General features: G+C 33.8%; 2 protein-coding genes and 1 non-coding gene across 4 annotated transcripts; 2 read left to right on the top strand and 1 right to left on the bottom strand.

The window, feature by feature from the left end:
* Positions 1-44: 44 nt before the first annotated feature.
* Positions 45-6,397, bottom strand: LOC125867576 (argininosuccinate synthase, chloroplastic). The gene is made up of 10 exons (XM_049548123.1): positions 6,231-6,397; positions 6,067-6,125; positions 5,876-5,957; positions 4,298-4,439; positions 3,684-3,732; positions 3,354-3,536; positions 1,900-1,974; positions 1,569-1,754; positions 876-964; positions 45-785 (listed from the first exon to the last, which is right to left on the bottom strand). The coding sequence occupies exons 1-10, from the start codon at positions 6,295-6,297 to the stop codon at positions 233-235; spliced, it is 1,485 nt and encodes a 494-aa protein (XP_049404080.1). The 5' UTR covers positions 6,298-6,397; the 3' UTR covers positions 45-232.
* Positions 1,038-1,200, top strand: LOC125869472 (U1 spliceosomal RNA). The gene has a single exon (XR_007446843.1). It is a non-coding gene; the product is annotated as a U1 spliceosomal RNA (small nuclear RNA).
* Positions 6,398-10,615: 4,218 nt separating the features above from the next.
* LOC125867745 (probable inactive purple acid phosphatase 1) lies at positions 10,616-16,853 on the top strand. Of its 2 annotated transcripts, none has more exons than XM_049548313.1 (14): positions 10,616-10,795; positions 11,782-11,965; positions 12,129-12,220; positions 12,384-12,450; positions 12,535-12,657; positions 13,103-13,195; positions 13,350-13,479; positions 13,742-13,823; positions 14,077-14,209; positions 14,525-14,730; positions 14,820-14,945; positions 15,276-15,585; positions 15,980-16,464; positions 16,751-16,853. In XM_049548313.1, exons 2-13 carry the CDS (start codon positions 11,798-11,800, stop codon positions 16,283-16,285), a joined length of 1,836 nt encoding a protein of 611 aa, XP_049404270.1. In that variant the 5' UTR covers positions 10,616-10,795; positions 11,782-11,797; the 3' UTR covers positions 16,286-16,464; positions 16,751-16,853. The 2 variants fall into 2 exon arrangements, with proteins under 2 accessions (XP_049404270.1, XP_049404271.1); XM_049548314.1 differs by having other exon boundaries at positions 10,636-10,795; positions 15,980-16,447; positions 16,721-16,853.
* The last annotated feature ends 550 nt before the right edge of the window (positions 16,854-17,403 follow it).

Raw genomic sequence — 17,403 nt, 5'->3', positions numbered from 1 at the left:
ACACACATAAGATTAATCAGAAGGGGGAAAGCAAAACTGCAAGATTTAGCAATTTTTCTTAATGGACTTTCAAATATATCGAACCAGAGGAAATTTCTGCAAGACGATTTGAACGATAAACTAGCCTCCAGAGCCATACAAAAAAACTACAGTGCTATGAAATGGAAAAAACAAGATTCTACTGACCCTCACTGTCAACACTAAACCATCAATTCACGACATGAAAACAAATTTAAAGACCCTTCTCAAGCATTGCCCTAACCCTCATTGGAAGCCCATACAGACGAATGAATCCTGCAGCATCAGCTTGATTGTAGATATCTCCACTCTCAAATGATGAGATATCTTGTCTGTACAAACTATTAGGACTTTGACGACCTGTCACTGAAACTGATCCTTTGTATAGTTTGAGAGTAACTGAACCTGTTGTAGTCTTGGTAATATTCTCCATGAAAGCATCCATTGACTCGCGAAGTGGATCAAACCACCTACCAGCATAAACTAATTCCGCATATTTGAGGGCCAGAGAATCCTTGACTTGGATTGTTTCACGATCAAGTGTAAGAGACTCAAGTTCTTGCACAGCTGAGAAAAGGATAGTTCCCCCAGGGGTTTCATATACTCCACGGCTCTTCATTCCAACGAGCCGATTTTCAACCATGTCTATTCGTCCAATTCCATGTCTTCCGCCAATTTCATTTAGCTGAGAAAGAAGAGTTGCGGGAGAGAGCTCCTTTCCATTTACTGAAACAGGAATACCAGCGACAATCCCAATATTCACATACCTGAACAGTTAGTAGTTTTGAAAGTGAGAAAGAAATGCATTAGATCTTATCACTTCAATAAATGAGAAAATCGAAATAAATGATTCTTACTCAGGTTGATCAGGTGCATCTTGTGGGTCAACTGACATCATATACATATCCTTCATTGGCTCATTTGCAGGGTCCTCCAGAATATCTCCCTTCAAATACCATTTTGAAATGAGTTTTTTGGTATAATCAGTTATCCACATGGCAATACTTCAATATTTCTTCAAACTTACCTGAATAGGGCCAATGGGCAATCAGGAAGGCCCATGACCTAAGTTGGTGGGCTCCATTGCACTTTGGAGGTGCCCGTCTAAGTTCCGCCCAAGTGGCAGAGCCTACGTCATGACATTTTCTTAATTTTTGATGCTCTAGTTTCTTATTCCTTGTTTACTAAAGAAATTAGTGAGTGGAGATTTATCTTCTATGTGATTCATTTACCGATTATGATAATCCTATAAAAATCTCAATCAAGACTGGTACCCTTCATAGCACTCTGTTTTACACATTATAAATACCATTGGTCCTAGGAAAGATGAGTCTGTGGGTTTCATCAAAATTCCTAGCAAAAAGAAAAAAGTTACAGCAGAAATGAAGAAAGAGCATGAAGCTGAAGTTGAGACAAAATTTGATATTTCGACAAGAACAAATAGGAGATGAAAAAAGTTTCAACTTCTCAACCAAGTCAGTGGATATAGAACGATCAGCATACTAGATGAATATCACAAGCTACACAAGATCAACACAAACTATAATTACCTCGTGACTAAGATGCCACAAGTTTCTGTCTCTGCTATAGATAGATTTCTTTGTCACAGGAACTGGTACATTGTGCTTCTTAGCATATTCAATAGCATCCTCTCTTCCTGTAATTTCCCATTCCCTCCAAGGGGCAACAACACTGAGTTCAGGATTCAGAGCAAAGAATGTCAGCTCAAAACGGACCTGTAGTGGTAAAGAAGCATAGTTGAATAAGATGAGTTCATTAAGCAGTCCCCTGGGCTCAGAAAAATAGGTTTAAGATGATGCTGCATAGTTGATGATCCGTTAAATTGCCATAGTAATATTAAAAGAAGATCCAGGATAATACCTGATCATTTCCCTTCCCTGTGCATCCATGAGAAACAGCATCAGCTCCAACCTCTCTGGCAACATCAACCATTGCCTGCGTTTATCAGCTAAATTTCAGAGTCCAACACGAATTTCAGGCAATGAAAGCACCGATGCTAAAACGTGGATGTTCACTTAATCAATTGGTATATCTGCTTCATAACTGGACTGTTAGTAGGACAGTTATAGTGGACAATATATGACCATGAAAAGTTTGGCCCCCTGATCGCATAGTGAAGATGTCCGTGCTAGTACTTTACTAGCAGTTTCATCTTTCTGGAAATGTTAATGCTTGATGTACAAAACACATTTAATATAGGGAAAGAAAAGAAACTAGTAGCAGACACCTAGGATATGTACAAAACACATCATGGATGCTGCATATGTCTCCCAGGCTATGTTGCTTGGATCTTATAAAATTTTTGTTGAACCCGTGTAGCTCAATTTTGGAGGGAGCCAGCAAAAAGCCCCAGCTTTCTATAACATTCCCCCAAGAAGTAATGTTTCCTCTAATACAGTCAGGTCGCATTTTGAGAGGCAAACCTGAATCCAACCAGAGGAAATTCATCTAGGGTGCTGTATACGTCTCCCAAGCAAACAACAGCCAGAGAGACAGCAAGAAGCCCCATAAGTGACTCAGAGATAGACATATTACTTTTTCCAAAACAAAGCCTATTTTCCAGAATCTTGATTCTCTTTAATGCATGCACAAATATGGTGCATATGACACCTTCATTAACTGACTAGGTTTGTTAATTGCCTACCTACACCCAGTGAAACACCAAATCTTGGGATTTCTCCAAAATCCTCCACATTCAGTATTCTTGAGAAGTTGCTTAAGACGTATAATAACAAGCTTAGTCCAATTATTGGAATGATTACCTAGAATCCTTGCACAAGTTCAATCTGTCTCAAGAATCATTGATCAAGACCCTATACATCATTCTCTCACAAGTTCAATTTTCACAGAAAGAGCAGTTGGGCCTGTGATTTTGTCTAATTGACTGTGTGATTGTGACTCCTTTTCCCTTCTTCTCCTTTTACATTCTTTTGTTTTAAGCTTGTGTTTTAGGAAAAATTAAGACTTAAAAATGAACTATGTAGAAGAAAGTCCCCGTCAGGAGACAAAACTTGGGTACTATACAAACTAATTATACATAATTCAAATATATAGGAACTTAATTGCATAACCTGCTTAATAAGAGCAAAAATTGTCCACTATCCTTGGTTGGGTGCCAAAAAATGCATACTGACCAAATACCAAAATGGTATTAAGACTAAACTTGTATTAAACCTCTATTTAGTTGGCAAACAAACATGAACTTCTCCAACAGAAACTCTTTCCTCTCTTTTCCTGTGAAGGTTTGGGGTTGTTCATGGAAGGGGACAATGACCAAAAGAGATTCAATTTATTATTTAAGATTTGCAGTTCACCTTAGCAATAACCGGGCGGGCCATTGATGTCCCAAGCAAGTATTTCCTTTCATAGATAGCACCAGCTCGCAGACAGGGAAATATGTAATCCTTCACAAATTCTTCTTGCAAATCCTTCACCACTAATTGACAAGCCCCACTAGCCTTGGCCTTTGCCTCCAAGCCTTCCAATTCCTTAATCCCCTGAGAAAGTAATAATTCATCTCGGATATGAGTTCTTACAAAAAGAAACTTCTTTGTTTGACTGTTCAATTTTATGCACTATAGTTCTATATTTTTTTGCTGAACAAGAACATAAGAACCAATAGGTGATTAGAGAGAAAAACATACTTGACCAACATCTGCAGTGAAACAGACAACTTCACAGCCATAGTTCTCCCTGCAAAATGAAAAAAAAATATTAAGAAATAGATGAAGGAATGAAAACATCGCATACATACCGTGCAACATAATTGTTCACTTATTTTGTCATTTTGATTATCATGGATTTTTATATTTAACTTTCTGGATTACTTGGATACCTTCCCAATAACCTATCAAAAGTATCTTCGTTTGAAAAGAAAAAGATAAGGTCAAATATAGTAATTATCTGTAAGCTGAAGCTGTTTTCATTCCCTAAAGTCCTTTTCCATACATAAAAAATTGTAGTGTTCTTATATTTTGACAGGCTTTTCTCTTTCTACATGTGCTTTAGAATCAGATATACGTTGCAAACAGAACAAGGTTACAGAGTTTCCATCTTGTAAAACTGACATACAAGATAAATTTCTAGCAACTTTTCCAGAACTAACACATACTGCTGAAAGTGGTAACCAACATTGGAGGCCAATCCATCATATATTCGGAGAGTTACAGTTAAACACATGACACATGACACACAGAAGGAACATATTCTAGGCCAAAAACACTGTAAATGAAAACTCAATAGAACAGAAAGGAGCTACCTTAGCCAAGGTACAATAACTGAAGTGTCCAAGCCACCACTATAAGCAAGAACCACTTTGTTCAATTTTTTGCGAAGAGGTTTTTCCAAAATAACAGTGGAGCTTGTTGTTGCTTTGTCATTGCCCAAGACTGCCTGGATAGCTGCAATATTCAGGTAATTTTTCATCATTACCCTATACACTGAAAATCGGCGACTAAAATTGTCAAAGCCAACCAGGCAGATGAACATATAAATCTCATGGTCAAGTTCGACAGTCATTTTCTGCAGTATCTGTAGAAAAAGATCAACTTTCTACACCATTCAAAACTGTCTAACATTATTAAAAACTGAAAACAGGTAGTTGGACATGCCTTGAGCATTTTTAAGACAAAAAGGGTATAACGACATAGTGGCCTCGATTTTTGCATTATGAAAAATGTTTTCCAATAAAACCATTTTCCTTGATTTTCCAATGTTTGGTTGCTGAAGCTGTGGAAAATATTTTCTTTAAGAGGAAAAACAGCTAAAGTCCACCAAGGGAAGTCATTTTCCACTCAAATCCTGCTCCTGCTAACATCATACATGTGTCTACATTTCTCTACCATGCTATGATCAACGAACAATATTCCCAACCCCCAACCCTGCCCCCAGCCACCACCACAATCACATTTTTCCAACTTCATATCCAACCAAACATCAAAAAAATAAGGAAAATATTTCTCGTGGAAAACATTTCCACAATGCTAATTAGGTTCTTTGTATGGGCTCCTTATATTCTACTATATATAGAGACATCAAATGCTAATATAGGTGTATACAGAGACATTTGAATGCTAATAAAGACCATAGGCCAAGGTGTTAGAACAAAAATCACTAAAATTACACACATGAGCACCTAATTTAGCTTGACTAAATCATGATTCTAGACTGGGAAAAGATGTGTGCTTGGAAGTCAATATGATAATTTGTATGGAACAAAAATCATTTTCAACTTCACAAGAACATGAATGAAGACAAAATGTATTCCCTTTGAAGATAAGATTGTTCTCAAAGAGTACTAGTGTGGGTTACCTCTCCTGTGTGGTTTGCGAACTATTGCATAGGAGTGAGGGTTTTACCCTGTGCGCACCCAATGGGTAGCAGCTACGGGTTTCCCTTGTCATAAAAAAAATAAATTGTTCTCAAAGAGTACTGCATCAGAATAGCAGTAATTTAAGGTCCGCTACCACAAATCATTTAGCCACATCAGAAACTGATAAAGCATTAAAAATAATATGATCATCTGACCTTAAACCTTAAGTCACCAGTCACCACCAACCATTTAACTAAAATATATTCCACAAGCTAGAACCAAAACAAGAAAAAGAATCAAGCTCGCACATGAATGGACGTGTTTCAAACCTATATAATCTATCAAAAAACCAAATAACAACAACAAATCCAATGTGATCCCACAAGTGGGGTCTTGGGAGGATGGGGGTGTACATAGACCTTATCACTACCCACAAGAGGCCATTTCCAATAACAACTCAGCTCAAAAAAAGATATTTTCAAAACAGGTTGGACAAAAACCAAATAAAAAGCTAGTAGAAACTACCATGAGTGGCACAAGGGGAAGCAAAGCTAGAACTGCTATGAGCAATAGCAACACCATTAAATTCACTAGCTTTTACACCAAGCTGCAATAACACAACAGAATAAAACACAAACAAACAAACCCCATCAGCATAAATTTCAACTAAAAACAATGAAACATATAAAATAAATTAAAGGGTATATATCAAGAACCTCTTGCAAAGAATCCAACTTTTTTGAACACCAAAACTTATCCTGAATCCTAGGTGAACCTGCATTTACAAAAGGGTCATCAAAAATAGCTCCAAAAACCAATCTTTACAAGATTCAAACCATTTCCGACAACCCAAACACCCAAAAAAGTGAAAAATTTATACTTTTTACAGAGCCCCTGAAGAGAAGATTGACAGAAGAACATGAAGAAATCGCTTGAACTTGAGCCATCCAATAGGATTACTTTACAAAAATTGATAAATTTTCCAGAAAAGTTGATTCTACAAATGGAGGCAGAGGAAGAAAGTGGCAGTGAAGAAAAGTATGGAAGCAAAACAGCCAATAAGCAAAGAGTAGGTTTCATTTAGGGGTGTTGTACTTGAAAAAAAAAATAGAAAAAAAAATAAAAAATTAAAATTTATTTACAATAAAACAAAAAAAGAATATACATAAAGCAACTTTTCTAACTTTATCATAAGAAACACCTAAATTATGATATAAGGGGTCGTTTGGTTTGAATATTAGTTATACTGAAATTAGTTATGTTGAGATAAGTTATACTGGGATAAATTATGCTGGAATTAGTTTTTATTGCTTGTTTGGTTTGTCATATTCAAACCAATATTTATTGTATAATATTTGAGACTAAGTTATTTGTTTATAAAAATACCCTCACCTTATGTAGTTTTTTTTTTTTAACATTTTCGCATTAGTTATTCGTTCTTAAAAATAAAATTTCCATCTTATTTATCTTAAATATTTTTGTGTGCGCATTTCCATGATTGTGCCGTATGTTTTAAAAATTAAACTTTCATCTTTTTTAACTTAAAAATTAAACTTTCATCTTATTTAGCTTTAAAATAAAATGTTCTTCTTATTTAGCTTAAAATAAGATTTTCATCTTATTTAGCTTAAAAATAAAACTTTCATCTTATTTAGTTTAAAAGTAAAACTTTCATCTTATTTAGCTTTAAAATTAAGACTTTCATTTTAAGTTTATTAAAGTAAAAGAAAATTTATTATTAAAGTTGTCTACATTTTAGTTATAGATAAAATATAATTTTTCAGTGAGTAATAAACTATTTAATGAAAAATATATAATTTACTAGTGGAGTGAACATTTTAAGAGAAATTAAAATATAAATAAACATAATAATTACGCAAATAAATTCAACTTATAATATATTCATAAATAAAAATTATAATTATAAAATGTAAATTTTTAATAGAAAAATATATTTATCATAAAAACAACAAATAATTAAGGTTGTGAATATTATTATAAATGTTGTAAAAAATTATGTTAATATGTTTGAATGTAAAAGTGGTGTATAAAAGAGAGTTTAAGGGGNAAATTAAACTTTCATCTTTTTTAACTTAAAAATTAAACTTTCATCTTATTTAGCTTTAAAATAAAATGTTCTTCTTATTTAGCTTAAAATAAGATTTTCATCTTATTTAGCTTAAAAATAAAACTTTCATCTTATTTAGTTTAAAAGTAAAACTTTCATCTTATTTAGCTTTAAAATTAAGACTTTCATTTTAAGTTTATTAAAGTAAAAGAAAATTTATTATTAAAGTTGTCTACATTTTAGTTATAGATAAAATATAATTTTTCAGTGAGTAATAAACTATTTAATGAAAAATATGTAATTTAGTAGTGGAGTGAACATTTTAAGAGAAATCAAAATATAAATAAACATAATAATTACGCAAATAAATTCAACTTATAATATATTCATAAATAAAAATTGTAATTATAAAATGTAAATTTTTAATAGAAAAATATACTTATCATAAAAACAACGAATAATTAAGGTTGTGAATATTATTATAAATGTTGTTAAAAATTATGTTAATATGTTTGAATGTAAAAGTGGTGTATAAAAGAGAGTTTAAGAGGGTATTTTTGTTAATTTACCCACCTTATCCCAGGATAACTTATCCTGGGATTACTATACCTCCCCAGTGAGGGATAACTTATCTCTGGACTAATTGTTAATCCTGGGATAAGTTATCCCTACCTTTGCAACCAAACAATGAATTAAAGGTCACTAAAAAGTTATCCCATGATTAATTTCTCTTATCCATTACACCAAACGACCCCTAAAGTTATAAGTTACACACCTAAGTTACGCGTTAGTTCTATTATCCTAACTATGTAAGAATCATATTATTTTTTGAATTTAATTCTTTTTATGTTATTTATAACAATATGCACAGTATAATAATCTTACAAAGTGAGATCTAAAAGGATTAATATACATAGATCTTACTCAAATTTTAGAGCTAAAGAGGTTGTTTCCGTATTATTTAAATTTTTGAATTAATTGGGTCTAGTTGCAGTTCTTGATCAGGCTTTGATTTTGAATTAATGCAATTTTTTATGAATTTTGTGACTAGTTTTGGTTGTTGATATATATGCAGTCTTTTTCTTGCAATTTTGTTTTAATTTTGATCCAAATAATAACAATTTGAGCAATCACATCATCTTAATGGACACAACATGTTAAACACAAAATTCGACATAATATGTAGTAAATGATTTAAAACGTTTTCCTCTTAAGATGTAAAATAATTGTTTAAATGCAATCAGTTAATTAGGTCTAATATATATATGGCAAAAAGTTCGCATGAGTCTAACATTTGTTCACAAATTTATTTTTAATTGATTAAATAGTTTTAAAATTTTATTTAAAATAAGTTATATATATATGTGTTTGTATAATAGTAAATCATCCGATTTAATGTAATTTGAATACCTAACAAATATTCTTACCATTATACATTTTAGGTGATGTTAATTAAAATAATTTTAAATTTCAAATCTAAAATAAGTTCTATATATTTTTGTGATCGTAAATCATCTCTTTCTCGAAAATCTTATATTAGTGTGGATCCCATGAACAATCTCAAGCTGCTAATATGAGAATAACACAACGAACACCTTAGAAATACACTTGCAATTGCTATGGACAAGAATAATGGGATTGAGATTGGTGGTGTGGTCCTATGAACAACCCAAAAGAGGTCAGGCTCATCTTTCATAAGAGTATAAGCAAATACTTTAACATTAATTAAAAAAAAATGCTCTTTTATAACAGTTTGCGTAAATTTAATATTTAATCAACTAATTAATGTTACTGGGAACTTATATAGTTCACATGCTTTGGTTGTACGATTTAATAGAATAGTTTTATCGTTTTCAAACTAACATCAATTTAAGTCATCTCATAAATAAATATGACTAATTAACTAACCAACAAAATCACTTGATATAAATGGACCAGATTGGATAATTTCTCAAGAGTAATAGCTAAAGGGCTATAATACCACTTTGATATGCAACTAACATGCTAATGATTATGATTTTGATAGTCATAACAAAAAAAATCATTTTTGGATCAATTTAAAGCCCAAAAGGGTTCTTAAAAGCAGGCTTGAAAAAAATATTAAAATTCATTAGCTAATTTACATCATGATAAAACAAATTCAATCAAAACTTGAATTCGAAATGTATTATATACTTTAGAAAAAAATGATTCATGTCATCACACCATATTCCACTAATGTAAAGGTGTAATGATTTTCTCACCTATATAACCTTTTTTTTTATCTATCTTTTTTGTCCCTCTACTTCTAATTGATTATCTAAAAATTAGTCTTAGCATACAATATTTTATATTTTATCTCCAAGTTGACATAGCTTTTCGAATTTTTATATTAAAAGTGTACGTAAAGATAACTTCATCTAGAAACACAATAATATGTATGCATGTGTACTAAACATAAAGTCTATTGTATCTTTAAGACTTCAACTATATACATATTTCAACTTGCAATGGATGCTTTGAAGATCGATATTAGTTCTATATTGAAATTAATTATTATAATATTATTTTTTAATCTATTATATTAAAAATAATAGGGGTATACATTGTTGAATTTATAAGAAGTCGTTTGTTTGTAAGAATATCCTCCATTTCATGTAGTAAAAAAGGAATTCTAAATGATCTCAAAGTTATTTATAAATAACTAGTCTCATGATAACTTATTTCTTTACTAATTATTAATCATGATATATATAACTTATTTCGAAAATTATTGATAAGTCTTTAAAAAGAAACTATAACTAGTCTCGATAGTGATAACTTATTTCTTTATTAATTATTAATCATGATATCACTTATTTCGAAAACTATTGATAAGTCTTTAAAAAGAAATTATAATTATTTATATGATTGTTATATATGGTATCATAATATCATATTAATAAATTCAATATTTAAACAAACAATACAATAAAACGAGTCCAACCATCCAAACGAAAGGTATAATTGAACATTGCCACTAATCAGAATTGTGGTGTAGTGTAAGTACTCCTTTATATATTCGGGTTCAAGTTTACTTAGATATGAAATTGATTGCTAGGGAATACTTTACCCTTTGATGTTGAACTTTTAGTCGCGAATTTGAATTTAATTGGACTTAGTAACGTTGCCATTAATAGATGAGTGGAAACGCACCAATTGGATACCATATATAGCGGCTTCTGATCAGCCGACTCATCAATCAGTTTCTATTACTTTATGCTGAAAATCCGATCGATTGTTGAATATTGAGAAAGATTTCAAGAATTTATCTGACCCTTTTTCCCATTTGATTCATCATCAATTCTTATTTAAACTTCAGTTCAAAGCTCTAATTTTTTGACCCATTTCAGTTTCAGGTCAGTTAGTATACATTCTTTAAGTTGATATCGGTTGATTGGAGTATTTTTTTTTTTGGTTTAATACAGAAGGGTTTGGTTGTTTTTGGGTTAAAGTTCCAATTTTGATGACACCCACATTGGGTTTTGTGCCATTCCTTTTTCTGTTGCACTGTTTTGTCAGTTTAGAACTTTCATTGATCTACTAGTTGTTCTATTGGGTGTTCATATATGTTAATCTATCCTGAAGCTGGTATTTTGTTGATTCTTTCCTGTTTTTGATCACATTTACATTGTGTTTTTGCTTGTTTTATCGTCTGTTTTAGGTGTTTTGATTGGTGCTGTTCAGGTCTGTTAATCTTTTTGCAATCCAGAAGCTGCAAGCTGTTTTTGTTTCAATTTGTTCTCATGCCTACTTTGTGTTTGTGCCTATTTCTCTGTGATTCAGTTTTCTCAAGTTTAAATCTTCTGATTGTGTTGTAATGTGTGTTGTTTGGTGTGGGGTGCGAGAAAGATTTGATTTTTTTTACTAATATGGTACTTGAGTAGGCTAGTTAAGCTTCAAATAATGGTAATGAGGAGAGATATTTTTCTGAAAATTGCCTTTCATCAGTTTTTCCGAATAAAAGGAGTGCTATTTAGCTCTTAGTTTTAGGACATTGGTAGGCTTGGTAATCTCTATCTCTACGAGGTTGGGGTAGGGTTTTCGTACGCTCTACCGTCCCTATATCCCACTTGTGGGATTACACCGCATATTTGTCGTTGGTAGGCTTGGCAAGTTGGTGACTGTATTCATTACAAGTAACTATTTGTCAGATCACCTGGAGTTTTTTTTTTTTTTGTCCTTTTTAAGTTCTTGGAGTGAATCACTCTTGCATATTAAATGCAAAGAAGAATTCTTTTGTATGATATACGCTCTTTGTTGAGTTTTTGAAGAAATGTCTAATCTTTGTGTCTTGTATCTTATTTTCTTAATTCTCATGTCTGTTTGTTGGTGAATGATGCAGCCATAAGGTGAATGCGATGAAAACATTCGTTATGTTGTTGCCCATTTTATGGGTTCTAGTTGCTCTTCAAGGGGTAACATCTCATGAAGATCATCCTCTAGCAAGGATTGCTGTTCATAATGCTATTGCTGCTTTGGATGCTCGTGCTTATATCAAAGCATCTCCTTCTGTTCTTGGGTCAAACGTAAGCTTCATTACCTTGGAGCTATATCCCAATACTTAGTTAAGCTAATTATGCTTCTGCTACCTTGTGCTAACTTTCCTGATTAACGGATCTGATAGCCAATATTCAAACTGATAATTAAGGATTTCAGGTTCTGATTCATTACATTCTCGCTATGTTCTAGGGCCTAAACCAAGAATGGATAACTCTGGAGTATGGCACAGGCAACCCGTCAAATGATGATTGGGTTGGAGTGTTTTCTCCTGCCAATTTCAGGTGAACCACACTTGGTTATAAAACTGTCAATATCTTAAATACTGAGCTCTATTTGAAAAGTTTAAGATATGAGAAATGAGTTTTTTCTGCTGATTTTAGTTACATAATTTTTCATTACTTCTAAGTTTAAGCTAATATGCTGAACGTTTACAAAATATTTCAGTGCAGCTACGTGTGACCCTGAAAATAACATGGTGACTCCACCACTTTTGTGTACAGCTCCTATAAAGGTCCGTCCCATTTATAGATTTATAGTGCAACCTTTTAGAAGATCTTTTCTCTGGAGATTGACTCATGTCTCTGTTCTTTTGCAGTATCAATTTGCAAATCGCTCCAATCCCAACTATAAAAGGACAGGAAAAGGATCGTTAAAGCTTCAATTGATCAACCAGAGATCAGATTTCTCCTTCGCTTTGTTTTCTGGTGGATTACGAAATGTATGTTAACACTTACCCTTGCCCAGTTTACCTCTATAGACTTGCATATTTTACATGAAGCAAAAGTCAGAGACCAAATTCTAAAATCCGCTGGTCCAAATCTCTTTCTTAGAGTCTTTCTCCAAAAAAAAAAAGATGTCTCTTTTTCAAGACGATATTTGACTTGTTTTAAATTTGTTAAAAATCCTTGATTTCTTTCTTTCTGGTTGGTTTTATTTTCTTGGTTTGTCTGCCTTTTAATCCCTCTCGATGAAGACAGTTTCTACAGTCTGATGTCCCCTTGTAATATGAATTTGTTTTTATCATGCCACATGAATAAGCTCTTGTAGGTGATGGCTCAAATTCTCACACATTTGTTTCTTGTATGAATCTGACTAAAGGCTAGAGTTGCTTATCCAGGATCGATGTCAGCTTATTCTAATGCATTTATTTTCCTGTTTAACAGCCAAAGCTGGTAGCAGTGTCAAATACTGTTGCCTTTGCACATCCAAATGCACCATTATACCCGCGGTTAGCACAGGGAAAGACATGGAATGAAGTAAGTTTGTTTCTTCCACTGTTTCTTAACATGTGAAACAAGGTTGAATTATGTTTCAGGCAGGATAATCAATGTGTTGTGCAGCGTGACTAATAGTTTGAATAGTGACCACTTTGGAAGCCCAGAAAAATGACAGTTTAAAATTGATGTTCAGATGACTGTTACATGGACAAGTGGATACGATATCAATGAAGCAGAGCCCTTTGTGGAGTGGGGTCCACAAGGTGGACAACAGACTCGTTCACCAGCAGGGACTTTGACTTTTGATCGTAGTAGCTTGTGTGGTGGGTATTTTTTCCCTTCATGTTGTGTCCTAAAACTGGCATCTGTTTTCCGTAAATGTAACATGATGCGTATCATCTGTTTTCTGTTAATATGGCATATGATGCACATGTTGGAGACTTGATTAGATACAATGAATATATGCTAAGCAACTCTGTGTGGAATACACCTGCTTCACTTTGAAAAACACTGGATGAATGTCATTTTATTCTGCATTAACTTATAAAAGTTTCTTTTAAAAAGAATGCCATTCTGTGCTTGCAGGTGTACCAGCAAGAACTGTTGGATGGCGCGATCCTGGATTCATTCACACTAGTTTTCTGAAGGAGTTGTGGCCCAATTTAGCGTAAGTTTACACTCTTCCTAGAAGCAGAAGGACAATAATCAAATCTTTTAAATGATTTCATGTTTTACTGGGCATCCATTTCTGAAAATGTCAGATACTTTGAAATTCTTCTTCTTTCCACTATAGTTGGATATGAAAATACATCTACGGATATGAAAATTAGTTTCCTATTAGTCGGATAAGACGGTTGCACTCCATGCTAATGCAGGTTGACATTTGAAATGTAAATTCAATTAACTTTCTGATTATGCAGATATACCTACAAGTTGGGGCATAAACTGTTTAATGGCACGTATATCTGGAGTCAGATGTACAAATTTAAAGCATCGCCCTATCCTGGCCAAAGCTCTCTTCAGCGAGTAGTCATTTTTGGTGACATGGGAAAGGTTTGAACACTCTTAACATCTTTCTTCTATTTTTCGTTTTAGAATAGAGAGCTGAGTGTTTATATCTGTGCGTAGATATTTGTACTTCATTGTCTTGAAACTCTGTAAATTGCTCTCTTTTGAGTTTCCTGTCCTTCCATTCAGAAGTGGATTATGTTGCAATCTTGTTCATAGTAGAATTTTTTGCATCTTACTATTCCATTAGCAGTACTTATGGAAGGTTATATATGGATTCTGCCATTGCTTAAGATCTACCGCTAGCAAATTTCAGAAGTTAAACTTAACAAAGACCTATTTTTGCCTTCTTAACTACAGGAAGAAGCCGATGGCTCAAATGTGTACAATCAATACCAACCTGGCTCCCTTAACACTACCAAGCAAATCATTGAGGACTTAAAGAACATTGACATAGTTTTTCACATTGGTGATATCGTTTACGCCAATGGATATCTTTCTCAGTGGGATCAATTTACTTCTCAAGTAGAGCCGATTACTTCAAGAGTACCATACATGATTGCTAGGTACTTTGCAGGTTTTTTACAATTTATTTCTGAGTACACACTTGTCTGTTTTCTTTTTTCATGTAACTAATAAATTTTTTCCCTCCCAGTGGCAACCATGAACGCGATTGGCCTGATAGTGGGTCATTTTATGGTAAAAAGGATTCAGGTGGAGAATGTGGTGTCTTGGCTCAGACAATGTTCTATTTTCCTGCCGAAAATAGGGATAAGTTCTGGTATGGTGACTGTATCTTTTGGATAATCCTAAGTTGTTTTCCCTCCCAAATCCCTCTGATGTGTTACTTATCTACTATATGCATATTTTTTCTTCCGGAAAATTATGGATATGCACCTTTTGTGGTTATATTTATTAGAATCAGACTTGTAACAATTTTAGCGCTCAAATGTTGTTTAAAACCTAAATGTGCATGGCTGTTGGATAAACTTAAACTAGACTTAATTGTCATCAACTTTGTACATATGGAGGCAGTGAATAGATACTTCTCCACCCCCCCACCCCCCTCCCCCTCCAAAGTGTGAGGCTTAATGTTGTCGTATGCTCTCAGGTACTCTACTGATTATGGTATGTTCAGATTCTGTATTGCTGATACTGAACATGATTGGAGAGAGGGCACTGAACAATATAAGTTCCTTGAACACTGCTTCGCATCTGTAGATAGACAGAAACAGCCATGGCTAATCTTCCTTGCACATAGGGTACTTGGTTACTCTTCTGGCGATTTTTATGCTGATGAAGGATCATTTGGAGAACCAATGGGGAGGGAAAGCCTTCAAAAACTTTGGCAGAAGTATAAAGTTGATATCGCCATATATGGTCATGTCCATAATTATGAAAGAACATGTCCCATTTACCAGGTATCCTAAAAACTTGAAATGTTCATGCAATGTTTTTGTTCTCATCTTAGTTAAATTTCACGACGAGTGCCACTGATGACGCTTAGGTTCTGAGGACATTGAAAATAATGATGATCTTATACCTCCACCCCATGTAAATCTCTCCCAGAAAGTAAATATTCAACGTTTCCCTTTTCATAGGACCTGTCTGACTAGCACGGGGATACGGATGAAATTTGACTTACATATTATATTTTGACAAAGACATATATTTGGATGCATGGAGTACTAAAGAGCTAAACTGCATGCACAAGTGTTTTACAAACTAGAGAGTGATTCAACATTTAATGTTCTTGTTCTTCAAATGTTTATACTTCATTCTTTGACGCATCCAATTTGTCTTCGTGAATGGCAGAATATTTGTACAATGACCGAGAAGAACTCGTACAAGGGAACCTTGAACGGGACAATACATGTCGTTGCAGGAGGAGGTGGAGCTGGTCTAGTTAAGTTTACATCCCTCCAGACTAAGTGGAGTATATTCAAAGATTACGATTATGGATTTGTGAAAATGACAGCATTTGATCATTCAAACCTGTTGTTCGAGTACAAGAAGAGCAGTGATGGCAAAGTGTACGACTCTTTCAATATTTCCCGGGATTACAGAGACATCTTGGCATGCACTGTGGATAGCTGCCCAAGCATGACATTGGCATCTTGATTGGTTTATGAAGACTTTAAAGTTTGATTTCTGTTATGCACTTATGTTGCATCCCACTATACCATCAATATCTTTACAAGAGAAGCCCCGTGCACAAAGCATCCTGCGTTCTGAGGAATCCAAGTTCAGAGTCACAAACAGCAGGAGCCTCACAGATAAACAGTCTGGGTGAATANAAAGTGTACGACTCTTTCAATATTTCCCGGGATTACAGAGACATCTTGGCATGCACTGTGGATAGCTGCCCAAGCATGACATTGGCATCTTGATTGGTTTATGAAGATGACTTTAAAGTTTGATTTCTGTTATGCACTTATGTTGCATCCCACTATACCATCACTATCTTTACAAGAGAAGCCCCGTGCACAAAGCATCCTGCGTTCCGAGGAATCCAAGTTCAGAGCCACAAACACCAGGAGCCTCACAGAAAAACAGTCTGGGTGAATAGATGATAGAGGGAAATAGATTGTTTATTAGCCTTTTTCAAGTATTTGTGTTATCCAATGTATTGCTATCATCTTTCATAAAACAATTGGCTTAAATGTTCACAACAAGTGTCTCCATAAAGTCTTATACAGTTATATAAGTAAAATTCATATGAGTATAACAGTCTTTTTTGTTAGTCAAATACGAGAGAGAAAATTAAAATAAGGTATACTAATTATAAACACGACTTTGCAAATTTTCTTCTCAGTTAAGGACGTGCAAAATTAAATATACACTTAAACAGTTAATATTTAACCTCTATGCACCACACAATTTTTCGGTGGAGGATTTGCACCAGACCACCCTTCGCCTAAGTAAAATCCGCCCATGCAAGTGCAGTCTAGAGATGATAGAATGTACATGGATCTTACTTTTATCTTTGATAAACAAGTTGTTTTCGATAGATCATCAACTTAAAAAAAGTATAATAAAAACACGATTGACAAGAAAATAACAATAGAAGATAAACAAAACAAACGACGACGAGTGAAATTGAAGAGTAGGGTATTTAGGTATTAAGGACATATTTAACCTAGAAAAAAACTTTGGGGGCTAAAGTGTAGATATTCCTAAAGCAAAATCTACTGGGCCCTGACAAAAACCCCAAAACCTAAACCCACGCTCACATCACC

The sequence above is a fragment of the Solanum stenotomum genome, chromosome 6 (genome assembly GCF_019186545.1).
Source record: "Solanum stenotomum isolate F172 chromosome 6, ASM1918654v1, whole genome shotgun sequence".
In the NCBI taxonomy this organism is placed as follows: Eukaryota; Viridiplantae; Streptophyta; class Magnoliopsida; order Solanales; family Solanaceae; genus Solanum; species Solanum stenotomum.
Note: the sequence above shows the minus strand (reverse complement) of the source record. Positions and strands in the feature narration are given on the sequence as shown.

Coding starts and splice junctions, on each gene's coding strand:
- LOC125867576 (XM_049548123.1), bottom strand. CDS start 6,297: ATGGCTCAAGTTCAAGCGATTTCTTCATGTTCTTCTGTCAATCTTCTC. Junction 5,958..6,066: donor AGTTGGATTCTTTGCAAGAG/GTTCTTGATATA, acceptor GTGTTATTGCAG/CTTGGTGTAAAAGCTAGTGA. Junction 4,440..5,875: donor TTCCCCTTGTGCCACTCATG/GTAGTTTCTACT, acceptor TGAATATTGCAG/CTATCCAGGCAGTCTTGGGC.
- LOC125867745 (XM_049548313.1), top strand. CDS start 11,798: ATGAAAACATTCGTTATGTTGTTGCCCATTTTATGGGTTCTAGTTGCT. Junction 11,966..12,128: donor CTTCTGTTCTTGGGTCAAAC/GTAAGCTTCATT, acceptor GCTATGTTCTAG/GGCCTAAACCAAGAATGGAT. Junction 13,196..13,349: donor AGGGAAAGACATGGAATGAA/GTAAGTTTGTTT, acceptor ATTGATGTTCAG/ATGACTGTTACATGGACAAG.